General features: G+C 35.9%; 1 protein-coding gene across 8 annotated transcripts in view; it reads right to left on the bottom strand.

Annotated features, from left to right (window-relative positions):
• The window catches only part of RXFP1 (relaxin family peptide receptor 1), a 55,145-nt gene that overhangs the window by 9,773 nt on the left and 31,696 nt on the right, over positions 1-13,676 (bottom strand). For 6 of the 8 annotated variants that reach the window (XM_066996109.1, XM_048076176.2, XM_066996112.1 and 3 more), the window contains 9 exons: positions 10,366-10,470; positions 9,514-9,619; positions 7,135-7,206; positions 5,506-5,577; positions 4,241-4,312; positions 3,377-3,448; positions 2,193-2,267; positions 1,823-1,894; positions 91-162 (listed from right to left, as the gene is read on the bottom strand). In XM_066996109.1, coding sequence (XP_066852210.1) covers positions 91-162; positions 1,823-1,894; positions 2,193-2,267; positions 3,377-3,448; positions 4,241-4,312; positions 5,506-5,577; positions 7,135-7,206; positions 9,514-9,619; positions 10,366-10,470 — 718 coding nt within the window. The remainder of the gene's footprint in view (positions 1-90; positions 163-1,822; positions 1,895-2,192; positions 2,268-3,376; positions 3,449-4,240; positions 4,313-5,505; positions 5,578-7,134; positions 7,207-9,513; positions 9,620-10,365; positions 10,471-13,676) is intronic. The other 2 variants (XM_066996110.1, XM_066996111.1) reach the window with 2 other exon arrangements.

The raw sequence follows: 13,676 nt of genomic DNA, 5'->3' as shown, positions 1-13,676 counted from the left end.
TTTATGTTAAATTTTTGTTAAATGACATATGCAAAATAAATTATAAAACTTTGTGACTTGTAGAACAAGTAAAAGAAGAAATTGACTCACAATTCGTCTAACATCTGGAGAGAAGAAAAACTGTTTTCATTTAAAGAGCTGATTTTATTTCGCCTCATCACCCTGAAAGGAGAAAACAAACTTATATTACTGTTGCTTGAAAACTACTTGTTTTTGAAGAATACTTCACAAACTTTTAAAATTCTTTCTTAGCTGGATCTTCAAATATCTGCCTCACTAATTTAGTTAACAAGCTGATCAATATAGAAACTTACAGTTTTACAATTCCACAAATAACTTTTGTTGTCTAGGCATGCATTTGCATGTATATCATGTGCTCTTTTAGCTATATTGGTACCTACCAACAAGAACAGAAGGATATGATACCACAGTAATACGGTTGGCTGCTGTTTGAGAATTCAAGATATTTTAAGGAATAAAACTAATTCTTAACAAAAATTTGAACGTTCAAACTCTGTATCCTGGGCTGCATCAAAAGAAGTACAGAAGCAGGTCAAAGGAGGTGACTGTCCCTCTCTGCTCCACTTGTGTGAGGTCCCACCTGGAGTGCTGCATTCAGTTCAGGGCCCCCAGCACAAGGACATGGACCAGCTACAGCAGCTCCACAGGAGGGCCACGAAGATGATCAGAGGGTTGGAGCACCTCTCCTATGAAGACAGGCTGAAGGCGTTGGGGTTGCTCAGCCTGGAGGAGAGAAGGTTCTGGGGAGACCTTACAGCAGCCTTCCAGTACCTAAAGGGGGCCTACAGGAAAGCTGGGAGGGACTCTTGGTCAGGGAGTGTAGGGATAGGACAAGGGGTAATGGCTTTAAACTAAAAGAGGGGAGATTTAGATTAGATACAAGGAAGATGTTCTTCACTCAGAGGTTGGTGAGTTACTGGCACAGGTTGCCCAGAGAAGCTGTGGGTGCCCCATCCCTGGAGGTGTTCAAGGCCAGGCTGGATGGGGCTTTGGGCAACCTGGTCTGGTGGGAGGTGTCCCTGTTCATGGCGGGGGGTTGGAACTGGATGATCCTGAAGGTCCCTTCCAACCCAAATCATTCTGTGATTCTTTGATTCCTTCAGTTAAGTTCATTTAGCCACGCTGCCATTCTAGTGCTCTTTATTCACTCAAGTCTTTCCATTATCCATAGGAGGCCAATATAATTTTTCTGAGATCAGGAGAAAGATAAATTGGGCTAGGCAGCTTGGGACCTAACAGCACCTTGGAAACAAGCACATAGTTGTGCAACTTTTCCTTTAGTCATATTTCATCTGTCACTATGCTTTCTCCTTAAATAAACAAGCTGGACTTTAAAAGCAATGAGAAAGCCAAGAATGTGGATCCCACAGAAGATTTAACAATTTGAAAAGTGACAACTACTATGTAGCGTACTAATCGATCAAAAGATAGATTGGATTTTCTGAAGATCATTACAACATCACTGAAGATAATTTGATGAGAATTTTGAAATTGATGGACCAACAAACTGGGCCATTAAACTTTTTAAAATAAAAAATAAGCTACCTATTTTGTATTTTTGCTTCTTTTTAGTATGACATTTTTCCTTCTCTCCCAAGTAAAAAGTTAAAATGACATTTTCTGAATCTTATTATCAGTCAAAATCACTTCAGTGAAGTTTAGTTACATACATCAAGGACAAATTTTGCTATAAATTTAAACAGTGTAACCACTGTATAGGCATCTAAATAACCATGACACTCAGGAAACTTTTAGCTCAAATATAAATCATTAGGGCTGGCTAACGTATCCTGTTACTTACAGTACAGTTAGAGTGTTGCAGGAGAAAAAAGTGATATTTCTTAAATGATGGATATGGTTGCCTTCAAGGTCTCTAGGATATAAAAACAAAACATTAATCACCAAAAAATAAATTTATTTCATTCAGGCAGTTATTCTAAGTTAATTAAAGAAAAATACTACCAGAATGCTATGATTGCATAAAAGAGAACAGAAACCAGACATCTATTTTTTTCTACACACCTGGCTGATGACTCCAGGTCATCAACCCTGCAGTGAACCAGCAGGCACTCTGTAAGATCATTCCAGTGCCCATTAGAAAAAGTGGTATGGAAGTGCAATATAAAGACAAAAAAATATTGTTTTTCTAGTGAAATACAAGGTAGACTTACAGCCAGTTTAGTCTTGGCATATATTGGCACAGAGGTTTGTCAGGCAAACGAGCAAGAGAATTATTCATCATTTCTCTGAAAAAAAAAAAAAATAAAATAAATTATAGCTGACTATATTTGCCAAAAATTACCTAATAGAAAAAAATTCTTCTCTCTTATATTTGTACTTTTGGAAAAAGGCAGTCAAAGCTTGATTCATTTCTCAGAGTCTTAGAGGCAGTATTATTTTCTTAAACTTCCGTATATTCCCTATGGCATTCAGTGGAACACTATTTTATCTTTGACTTGTTAGTTACCAGGTAAAGGGAAGATGCCCATTCCATAGCATTTTAAATAAAGCAATTTGAATTTTTACTATGTTGTCATGACATGTAATTTCTATCAGTGATGCAGGAAGGGGGAGGTAGAAGGAGGTTTGCCTCTAGGCTGCAGGGGAAGGGGTCTCTTGTGTTGGCAGCTGGAGAGGACAAGGGCAGGTTATGGACAGGGTCTCGGAGATAGAAGTTGGGCTGCTGCCAAGAGCCAGGCAGGAGCTGTGGAGCAGCGCTGGCTACCCATACCCCTACCTCCTGTGGGCAACTGGCACCCACTGCTGCAGCTGCCATGTTCTTTTCCTCTCAGTGCCATAGTCTTTTTGCTCTTTTTATTTTTTTTAACCCCAACTATCTTCCTATGCTTTTCCAGATACCATATGTCTGCTGCTGCCAAAATCCTCCTACTCTAGCATGTCACACCTGGCAGCACGAAGCAGCAGCATGTTTACCCTCCTCATTTAGGTGTTTCCCACTCCCGTACGTGGAGTGGAAAGTTTTGCAGACTTTCCTGGGATAGAGCCCAGTGCTTGCCAAGGATGTTAGCTGTAGATTCATTTTAGAAAGTGTAGGATCTCACACATCCTGTCTGGCCTTTTGTGTGCCTTTAGGAAAAGCAATTGTGTTCCTATTGATTTTGGTAGTTCATAGCTGCATTTGGGTCATTTATCTATGTAAAATGGACTGAAAAGATGGGCTCCACAGGGGCTGGGTAGGTTTCTGAAATAGAAGCTCTCCTGCAACAGCAAACAATATAGTGTGGTGAGCAAGCACGGTCATTATAAAAAGTTTTTGTCTGTTTGTTTTTAAATATATCTGTCTTTCCTGTTCTGTTCTTTTAAATAACACTTTTGGTTCTTATTCCATACTTACAGGAGAATAAGTGATTTGAGTCCGTAAAATGTTAATGGAGAGATCCGATTTATTCTATTATTTTCAATTATCCTATAAATTACAGCAAAGCATGTATCAGATTGATAGTTGACTACAGTCTTAAATTGAACAGATGATAAAAAATAATATACTTTGAAGTCATATTTTTCAAATGCCCATTCAAGCTACTTAAATAAAATTGGCACACTACTACATAGTATGTCAGGGTATTCATCAAAATAATTGCCTTTCAGAAGAATTAAATATTTTTTAGAAATTTTAAACTTAGAGAAAGTAATTACTTTCTATTTAGAAAAAGGGTGTTTTCATGCATGTTTTAAAATTCTTTGATCAGGACTTTGAATGGATTCTCTGTGAAAACAAAGCACTAGTACAAAACAGTGTTCCAAGGTAATCCATCAGTTCAAAACACACAGAAAAATGTTAGATATATTGTTATATGCTTATTTTTAATAATTTTACTGAGTTAAAATAGTATTTAATTTCCATCTGTCTAAAATACAGCAATAAATCAATAGTTCAGATGATAAAGTCATTTTTTTTCTGGGACATTTCAAGTACTACTTAAAGGTAAAGACCTGCCCCAAAATAATTTCTACTCTTGTAGTGACTGAGTTATTTAATGTAATAATATGTAATAAGCAATTACTAATAACAATATTTAGGATTGTAAAATAAGTCAGGCAACTGAGACTCTGCTCTCACAGAGTGTAACTTGAGTTCCTTAATTATTAGCTGGTACAAAAGTAGTGCTACACACAAAAATGAAAGCAGTCCATATATTATTATACTGCTTCAATTATTCCTTGATAAAATAAGCATACAAATGAGAAAATAACATACAGCCATTCAAGTTTATGGAGATCTTCAAAGACACCAGGCTTCAAATTGGTTAACTTGTTGTTACTCAGGTATCTGAATCAAGATCAATAAAAGATAAACAAATGGGATGCATCAGATGCATGAAAATGAGTTTCAAGATCTTTCCTTGATAACTTACAAGAATACATCTTCTTTTTTAATTTAATTTAATTTAATTTTTACAATTATTATTTTTGATTATGGCAATATTCATGCCTTTACTTGAAAAATAACCCACTTATTAAGCAAAACACCTGCTCATATGTGATTCCAGCCTCTCTTTCCCCAAGAAAGCCAATTTTCTTTGACAGCAGGGGATGTCCAGGCATGTGTCTTTCATAGAAATGCCAGAGCTAAGTTGAACTCTCCATAGTGAGGACTTTTGGAAAAATTATGTGGAACATTTTGTCTTATCTGTAAGAAAATAGCAATGCTGAGCATTTTCACTGCCACGTTTTAGGCTCATTCCAATTTCCTTCTGTGGAGTGATTAGTTCCATGAATTTTTCTGGGATCGTGCTCAGTCTTTGCTAAGGACATTAGTCATGAATGTAGATACCAGAATCATGGAAAAGGAAACCCGGAGAAATGAAGGGTGGCACTATAAATGGTCTGGGAAGGTAATAACAGCAGCTGTAATAACAGATAGTCATCAACCACACTCATGAAGGAAAAGTAAAATGTAGAACAGAAAAAAACCCACAAACCTTAAAAAACACTATAGAAACAAACGAACAAAAAATGGAACAATGTAATTTATGTATCATCTCTTTCACTGAAATATTTCCTTAGAAGTTAAAAGCACCTTTCAAAAAGCTGCTGCATAATAAAGAAAAAAAAAAGTGTTCTTTTTATTACTGATACTGGTTGCTTTGGTTTGCTTCTGTAAACCAGAATAGCATGTTAAAGAGTTTCCATTCAATGCAAATTCTTGCTTTTGTTTCACTCCTTTTTCATTCTTTCTGCCTTTATCAAAGTAACTACCACACTGTCTCCTTCTTCCATTCCACATAGTTGGGGAATAGGAGTGTAGTATAGAGCTCACTTGTATTTTCAAAGTATTGTCCTATCAGATAAACTCAAATAGATAGAAATAGCACAAATAGCTCTTTATATATCGTTTTCTCAATCATATCATCAATCATTTTGCAATTCCCTAACACTGAAACAAATAAGAGAGATATTTGTAGCAATTCTCAGAGCTGTTCATGTTGCTCTTCATTTAAACAGTCCTAAAGCAATACTTACAGTTTTGTCAAGTTGTATAAACCTTTGAAAGCATGTTTGGACACAGCTCTGATTTTATTATTCTGAAGATACCTAAGAAGATACAACAATAACAATAATTGATTTCTTCAGGCATGCAGTCAAAGCAATCATAAATAAAGAATTAAAATCTATCAACTAAACTGAATTTACATGTGATACTGGAAAAGAAGCTGTCAAACTTGTTACACCCTAAATGTGACAATAATAATTTCATGGCTGTTGTTGAAAAGATTGCAAAAATATTTTAAAAGAAATAAAAACTCATGACAAAATTACAAAATTCATTCAAAGAGACACTTGGTTTGCTGAAGATGAACAAAGAAATGCTTGTACTTGACATTCTGTTTTAGGTTCCAATCTTTCAGTCCTTACCTTTGTGACCTGACTTTTATGTTTAGCCAGAACTCCACTACAAGCAAGAGCATTTTGTGTGGCAAATGTCAAATAAACAAATGTTTTTGACATTTCTTTTTAGACTACCAGAGAAATTTCAAAACACTTCACTTCAAGATAATACCATAATAATATAGAATGAATCTTGCCGATTTTCTGAAAAATAAAGAATACTATTTTTTTCTTGTTTTTCGTCATCTACTTTGATGAAACAGTAAGATCAAAAATACTACAATCTGCAAATGTTAAATGATTAAAAAATAATTTTAAAGCATTATGGTGTTATTCTCTGAGAAATCTATAAATAGAAATCCTTTATATTAAACTAGTCAACGATACATACAGTCCTGATGCATTCCTGTTACAAACAGTGACAAAAAAATCAGCTTTTAGAAAATGGGTTTGTGTCAAACACTGTTCAATAACTTTCTGAAAACGTATAGTCATCAATTCAACAAATGTTTTGTACAGGGAGGTATAACTATTTCTTTTCATGAAAACACATCTTCCAAGACTTTAAGGTAATGGTACTTAACTTTGTGAACACAAGATGGTGCTGCAGTACAGTGCAGTTTCCATAAAAGTTTTATGTTTTCTAGGAACTTAAGAACCCTGTTCTAGAATTTTGCATGCAATTCTTAATTGCACTAATTCTGTATAAGTCAAACTCATTAAAGGCTATAATTTTTGAACAACATAGCTTTTGGACATAATAAAACACAATCTGACTACTTGAAACATTATCAAAGTAGTAACAGACATATAGAAGCAAAACCAAGTGCCATGTGAGTAAGCTTCCCATAACAGCAGAAAAAACTAAGTGAACTTAGACTTTTACTTTGCAGAGTAAATGAATTCATACATTCCTTTCTTTTGTCATATTGCTATTCATTATAAATCTAACTTTGTTCAGACATGATGAAGTTTTAGCATTTTTCTGGTATAAAACAATCAATATAATAAAAATTAAATATGCAGAAATGATAGTTTTGCTCAAAGAGGGATATCAAGTCAAGCTAATTGAGCCAAACAAGGTTACATGATTACCTGATGTACCCAAGAGTAAGACAAAACAGAATTTTGAGTGTAAACTGAGACTTGTCACTCAGATGTTAAGCTTTGTGTGTATGTATGTGTGTGAGAGAGACAGGCAGCCAGAGAGAACAAATATTTAAAGCTCTTAAATAGATATTTTAAGGTGAAATGCTTCCTTACAGATTTTTAAGGTCTTGGTATTTCTTGAAAACGTCAGCAGAAAGTTTCCTTAGCAGATTCCTCTGAAGAGACCTGTAGGAATGAATGCACACAATAAAACTACTCTGTAGGTGAATTTATCCTATTTCATGCAATTCTAATGACTTCACTGTGTTTAATGAATTTTCACAGTAAATCAAATGATTTGACAGGAATAATTAGATATTTCCAGAAGGGTCAATATTTAGGAGTGTCTCTGTATGGTTTATTAACCAAAAACAGAACAGCTCTTTGCTGTCATACTCTGTTTCTGAAGTACATTAAATTCAATCAGATTTGACTGCACTGATCAATTCAAGTAAAGAGTTTAAGCTAGAAGTGAGTTTGAGTTAATGGATTAGGAGGAGACTGTGAAAAGACATGAAAAGACAAATAGGTAAGATAATCTTACCCATTTCTGTAATTTTGGAAGCTACTGTTGTCCCCATTTTCTGTTTTTCATACAGACAGTACCCCTCCAATCCTCCCTCTCCAGATGATTAAAAATGTGATTAAAACAGCATGAATTAATGTTAATGATGTGAGACCAAGAGTATCACTAGATTCCTGATCAAGGTAGAAAGACAAGAGTTTTCCCTCTCAGACTGAAAAAAAAAATCACACTCCTCATTTCTGAGGCAAGAAGATTCCTTCGGAAACTTGCTCTAGATGCAGTCCTCATTCAGCCCACACAGCCATAGGTAGCTGATGGGAAAAATAAAAGGCCTGTTTCCTGGGAATGGAGAGAGCTACAGTCTCATCCTTGAGTAGACAGTGAATAAAGATAAACACCAGCTAAAGATCTGTCAGTATTTTTCTGGGAGGCATTGGGAAGACTGCATTGCCCACCATCGACACCATCCTGCTGTGGAGCCCATGCAGTGGGCCATGAAGCACAGATGTAGTCATGAGGCACCACCACGCAGCCTTGCCTCAAGCTTCCTCGCCTCATCCCTCAAGGAAAGGAAAAGTGGTGTTGCTGCTGTTTGATTATGGAACAGGGTTAGTTTTGAATATGACAACAACTTAGAGCTGGGGATGCTCTACTGTCTGCCATTTTGCTGTTCTAGGGATTGGTGGTACAGGCCGTAGTTGTTTTCTGCTTTCCCCTCCTGGCAGCCAACAATTGCAATAGGCAATTGCCCATTACAATGGGACTCGGAGAGCCTAGTGCTCCCTCCCAGCTTCCTGCAGTGCTGCAACTTTTGTTATTCAGTAAGAGCATCTTTGCTAATGCTAGATAATAAAAGCAACATGAGAATCTCAATATTCATACCTATTTAAGCATTAAGCCCAATACTTTATCGTCAAAGAATATTCTTCAATGTCCTCAGGGCAGTTGACAAAATAATAGTTAAATCCAAGAATTGAAAATATTTGGGTATAAACTAAAACACAGATTTATTTCAATTTATTTATTCCTGACAAGGACAAAAATAATTTAGGGCACAGCTGGACTAAAACAGAGTCTAGCCCAAAAGCCAGCTTACCTGACTCACTGCTTTTTCTACAGCTAGGACTGGGCCATTGCTTTTGAAGTCTTTGCTGGCTCTGAGCCAACAGCAAGTTTAAATACATTATTAAATACATATGACATTCTGCATTAAACTTAAATTGAAGTTTTGTGGTAATTGAACACATACCCAGCAAGAAGAACCTCAGCCACTCATGGACACAAAACAGAACCGAACAGAAAGGTCTGTACCCTTGCTTTATAGGAAAGATCCTCAGGTAAGGACTGGTGATACTGCCCTCTATTCACCTTTTAGAAAATGGCATCTCAAGCAGTTGTGTGCAAACAAAGAGCAGTATCAACCATTTGCAGATCTCTTCATAAAGTCTGGATTGCACATACATATCTCTATGACGACCCAGCTGAGATTAAACCCTCATAAATAATAGCCTATTCAGAGACATTGAATGAGAACTAAAAAGATTTGCTCAACCAGGTGGTTCTACTAAGATCAAAGTTAGTGATGATATTATCAGTCTATAGACTAGGAATATTGCCAGAATCATAGAACAATGAAAAAGTCCTAAGCATTATGTCCTAAAAGGAAACATTTATTTTAAAGATTTCTTTAGGTTTTCTGAAATTGTTGCTACTGCAAGTCACTGTTACAAATATAAAACGACCATTTCACATAGCTTTTTTTTTTTTTTTAGTTTCTTTTCTTTCATTTTATGCAGTGAGAATCTGTACTTTAAACATCAAAGGACTTATCAACAGTGAGATACTATGCTTTCACAAACACCAGCTGAGCCAACTGGTCATAACTATATGGCTGGAGTTGTGAAGTGGTTGTAGAACTGATAGTCAAGCCTAAACAGAGCAAGAGGCCACATTTCTGCTTTACTTACATCATAGTTATGTTTGAAGAAACCGAAGGGACAGCACGCAGTTTGACAGCATCGCAGAAGATCTCCAGCCCTTGGCACACACATTCTGCTGGCACAGCACCAGCCACTGCATGAAAGCAAGAAGGTTGGGTGGGTGGTACGATCAGACGGGGAGAAAAGAAATATAGTGTAAAAGAACAGTGAGCTCAAAGGCAGACATAGCAGCCTATGTTAAACAATTTAAATTAAGGCATACATTGGTTTTACATAATTTATTTAGATCTAGGAATGCCCTAGCATTAAACATAAAGGAACATAAAAAATTGTCACCTCCTGACCTCAGTGAAAGAGCTTTTACAGCTGAGCTACAGGCTTTATACAGGAATATGGCATGGTACCATTGTTTTTTCTTTTTCAGATTTTTATGACCCTAGATTATTCAGTCCTTTTATATTTGCTAGAATGGGCACAGTTCTTTAACTTAGTGCTTGTAGTGGACAACCGTCAGAAAATCTGTACGAATGGACAAAAGACTGTAGATGTGGACTAGGGTTCAAGAATCATTTGATGTGCGAAAAAGTGAATTGAAAGAATGTTGCCTTTATTTCACTCTGAAAAATGTGTTTCATAGTCTTTCCAGCTGTATTAATATAGTTAGATAAATATTTATATTGCCCTCCTAATTGACATATATTTGGCACACCTTTTTCAGAAAATGAGTCACTCTTATTGGAACAGAAATTAGCTTCAATGCATTTGTTAGTCTGAGACATTAATTCTATTTTACTACAAATGAAACCACCGTATTTATATTTTTGATAAGCATATTTGCAATGTATTTATTTCCAGGAATTATCAGTAATAACTACTTACAACACTCAGGTGTCTTGGTCTGAAATGCATACAGAGATTTCATTTTATTGTACTTGTCCTTTGCATAATGCTTGTCAAATTGTAGAGACCATCCATTGTTGTCTTCTAATAAAAAAATAGTACACACGTTAGAAAAATAGCTTCACTAAGATTAGTAGCATCTATTTTTTTGCCTCAGTTTTTATCTCAACAACATGAGTTTTCCAGAAGATTTAATAGAACAGTAAATGACCTTGTTTTATGATTTTGACCACTTCTTTCAGAGCACCATTTCAGCCTAAAATTTATTTCATGAAAATCTAAATGAAGGCCAAGTGAACAGTGCTTTTCAAGAGAATATGTGACATGTTGTAACATATTCAAGCCAGTATGTCTAAGTTAAGCTCAACATGCATCTTCTTAAGCAAAGCATTATTCCATATTATCACTTTGGTTCTTGTGCATATACTGGAAGAGAGTGCATTATGGCCATAAAGGTGAAAAATAAAGGGAAGATCTTTCAGTTCCTTCCCACAAACGAGGATTTCCAGGTACAGTGGTGCTGGAAATAATTTCAGATCTATTTCTTGGATGTCTATTGTATATCTGGCACCTGTAAATAACTGATCACGTAGCCTTCCAAAACAGGATGGGAAAACAACAACAAATAAACAAACAAGCAAACATCAAAAAAAAAAAAGAAAAAGAAAAGAACTTGCTTGTGACAACTACGGTCTGATTTTTGTTTTACTAGTTTGAGTCCAACTTTTCAGCTCTGACAATGTCCACACCCTTTGACTTTAAAGCATCTCATTTGCATGTATTTGCACCAGTAGCAGAAATGCTCCCTAGGATGACACTCACCAGCTGGTGAGGTGAAGCATCAGTGGTAATTGGAAGCATTATTTTGTAATGATACCTGCTGTCAAACAACATTAATATGTTGTTTGAAAACCCTGAGAAGGGCTCTGCTGAGCTTGTCGTTACTGTCTTAGTTTCACTTTTATAATATGCTAGCAATGGTCTTCCCTCTGTATATTAAAAGTTTAGTTATACTTAAATACCATTCCTCATGGACATTTATCTATGAATGTTTATATTCAAGTAAGCACTACTATTGTATCTACCATCTTGAAAAGAGGTAGGCAGAAATGAAATACGTTCATACCTTTGTACCTTCTCCCATTCTGAAATGGCATCTCATTCTTCATGCCACATTACAACTCAACTGTTTCCTCAGACAGGCTGGGAAATTATTCTACCTTGAAAGCATCTCCTTAAACCTACCTGTGGAGTGTTGGCAGACGGAGCTGTGCTGAGAGCTGACTGCCTAAACTGAAAAGATGCACTATAAATTCTAATTAATAGATATTTTGAAAGATTAGGAACTTCAGGCAAACTATCTTTTATCTAGTTATTAACTTGTTATGCATAAGTTAAATAGATGGAAGATTTGAGGCAGAAAGAAATCCCTGTCTTCAGAAATTGCTCTATTAAGAGAAAAGACTTGAAACGTGCCTTAACTTGAAAATCCATGTGAACCAAACTATGCCCTGCAAGAATGTCAACTTCCCACCCAGAGAAGGCACTTAAGCACATTTTATTAATTTCCTTGAAAGCACCTGGTATCCGCTGATCCATTAGCAATTTTGCTGGGTCAGATCATTAAGCTGATTTTCAGCAGCAGCCTAATGCATTTTGGACAAAATGAAAGCAGTTTGAAAATCTGCAGATACATTGCTCTGCAGAAAATACTCAGTAGAAGTTCAGTTTTAGGACTACTTTACAAACTTGTAATATGGAATCTGTAATTGATGAAATGAGGAAAACAGATCCTACGTCAAGCAATGTCTTATAAACCTGCTGTCCTGTAGTTAGGGCTGTAACGGGGCTTCCCTACCACTATTTCTGAATATATTTTTTTAAGGAAAGCATCCTTTGACTTTCATTTGTAAAACTGGACCGAGCAACTGGGACGTGAAGCACCTAGTGGGAATATTATGTATGCAGAGGAGGTAAGATCTGGGATGAATATCTCACTGCAGATTTCAAAACAGAGATTTGTAAAGATATATTAAAAATGAGTTTATTCTCAGAGTATAATCAGAGCAAATAAACACTTTGCAGTCAGGAATACGGTCTCAAAATACAGATTTTCTAATCCATAATTAGAATTATAGTAAAGTTTGGACAAATAACCATTTAGATTCTGAATAGATAGTTAAAAGCCATAAATGCTAATACTCTTGTAAGCCAATGGATGTATAAAGTATCATTTTTTTTCTGTATTTCCCTGCTTCTGATGCTAAAGAGTGGATAGATGATATTTTATTCCACCCTTTAACAGGTTTAAAACGCTTTGCCATGTGATAAAGAGTTTACAAAAGGTGACCATCACTGCAGTTCATATTTGCAGAGAGAAAGCATGAGCAGTGCCTCCTGCGCTAACAGGAATGAGGGAGCAGTTCGCTATGAAGTAGAAGTGCACTAGTGGTTTCAAGGAAATCAGGAGACAGCTGTGTATTTTTGGGTGGCCATGAAAGAAAAGGGGGAAAAAAAAGCGAAAATAAGAGAGAAGATGGATTATTTTGTATTGGAACCATTCCATCTGTCTAGAGTTTCTGGTCAGTTCATTTTAAATAATAGGCTTTTCTTATGGCATTGTTTTTACCTGTCTTTTACTAGAAATACAAAGGAAAGTCTGACTATAACAAAACAGGTTATTCAAAGTTTTCTGACGCTCAAAAATGTTTGGTTTGGGCCAAGTTTTGTGCCGGACTGTGGGACAGTCTTTATTTTACGTGAACTGAATCACAGATAAATAACTATATTTAGTACAACCATTCAGTGAAGCACTGAATGCCAGAACTGTAAATCACTTTGTGATTGTTTAGGGTTTATATGGTAGGTTTGTGACCTGTTTACCACTATTGAGATGAGGTTCTCCAAACTGTTTAAGAAATGACTGGTAACAGCAGTGGTCTTGAAATCCCAAATCTATCGTTTGGGGGAGTACAGCTCAGATGAGAAATTACTTTTTCCTGAGCCAGTTCTAAAATAGATTATGTTGGCTGCACTTCTGTAAAAATGAGATCTGAGAAAACAAGGCATCAGTGAATCTTCCACATGTGGAATAAATGAAGTAAGTAATTGTAAACTTGACTTATCTGAATACAGATTATTGCACTGTTCCTTGCGAGAAGTTGTCAATTACCATTTCTGATAGGAATGAGAATGAGAGAGTATGTTAATCCTGACAAACTTCACATTTGAATAATCCTTTCAATGACAAATCCAATAAAAATATCTGCTTTGCTCAATTAAAAATACAA

Source organism: Anser cygnoides, chromosome 4 (assembly GCF_040182565.1).
Source record: "Anser cygnoides isolate HZ-2024a breed goose chromosome 4, Taihu_goose_T2T_genome, whole genome shotgun sequence".
In the NCBI taxonomy this organism is placed as follows: Eukaryota; Metazoa; Chordata; class Aves; order Anseriformes; family Anatidae; genus Anser; species Anser cygnoides.
The sequence above is the reverse complement of the archived record's forward strand: the minus strand, read 5'-3'. Positions and strand labels throughout refer to the sequence as shown.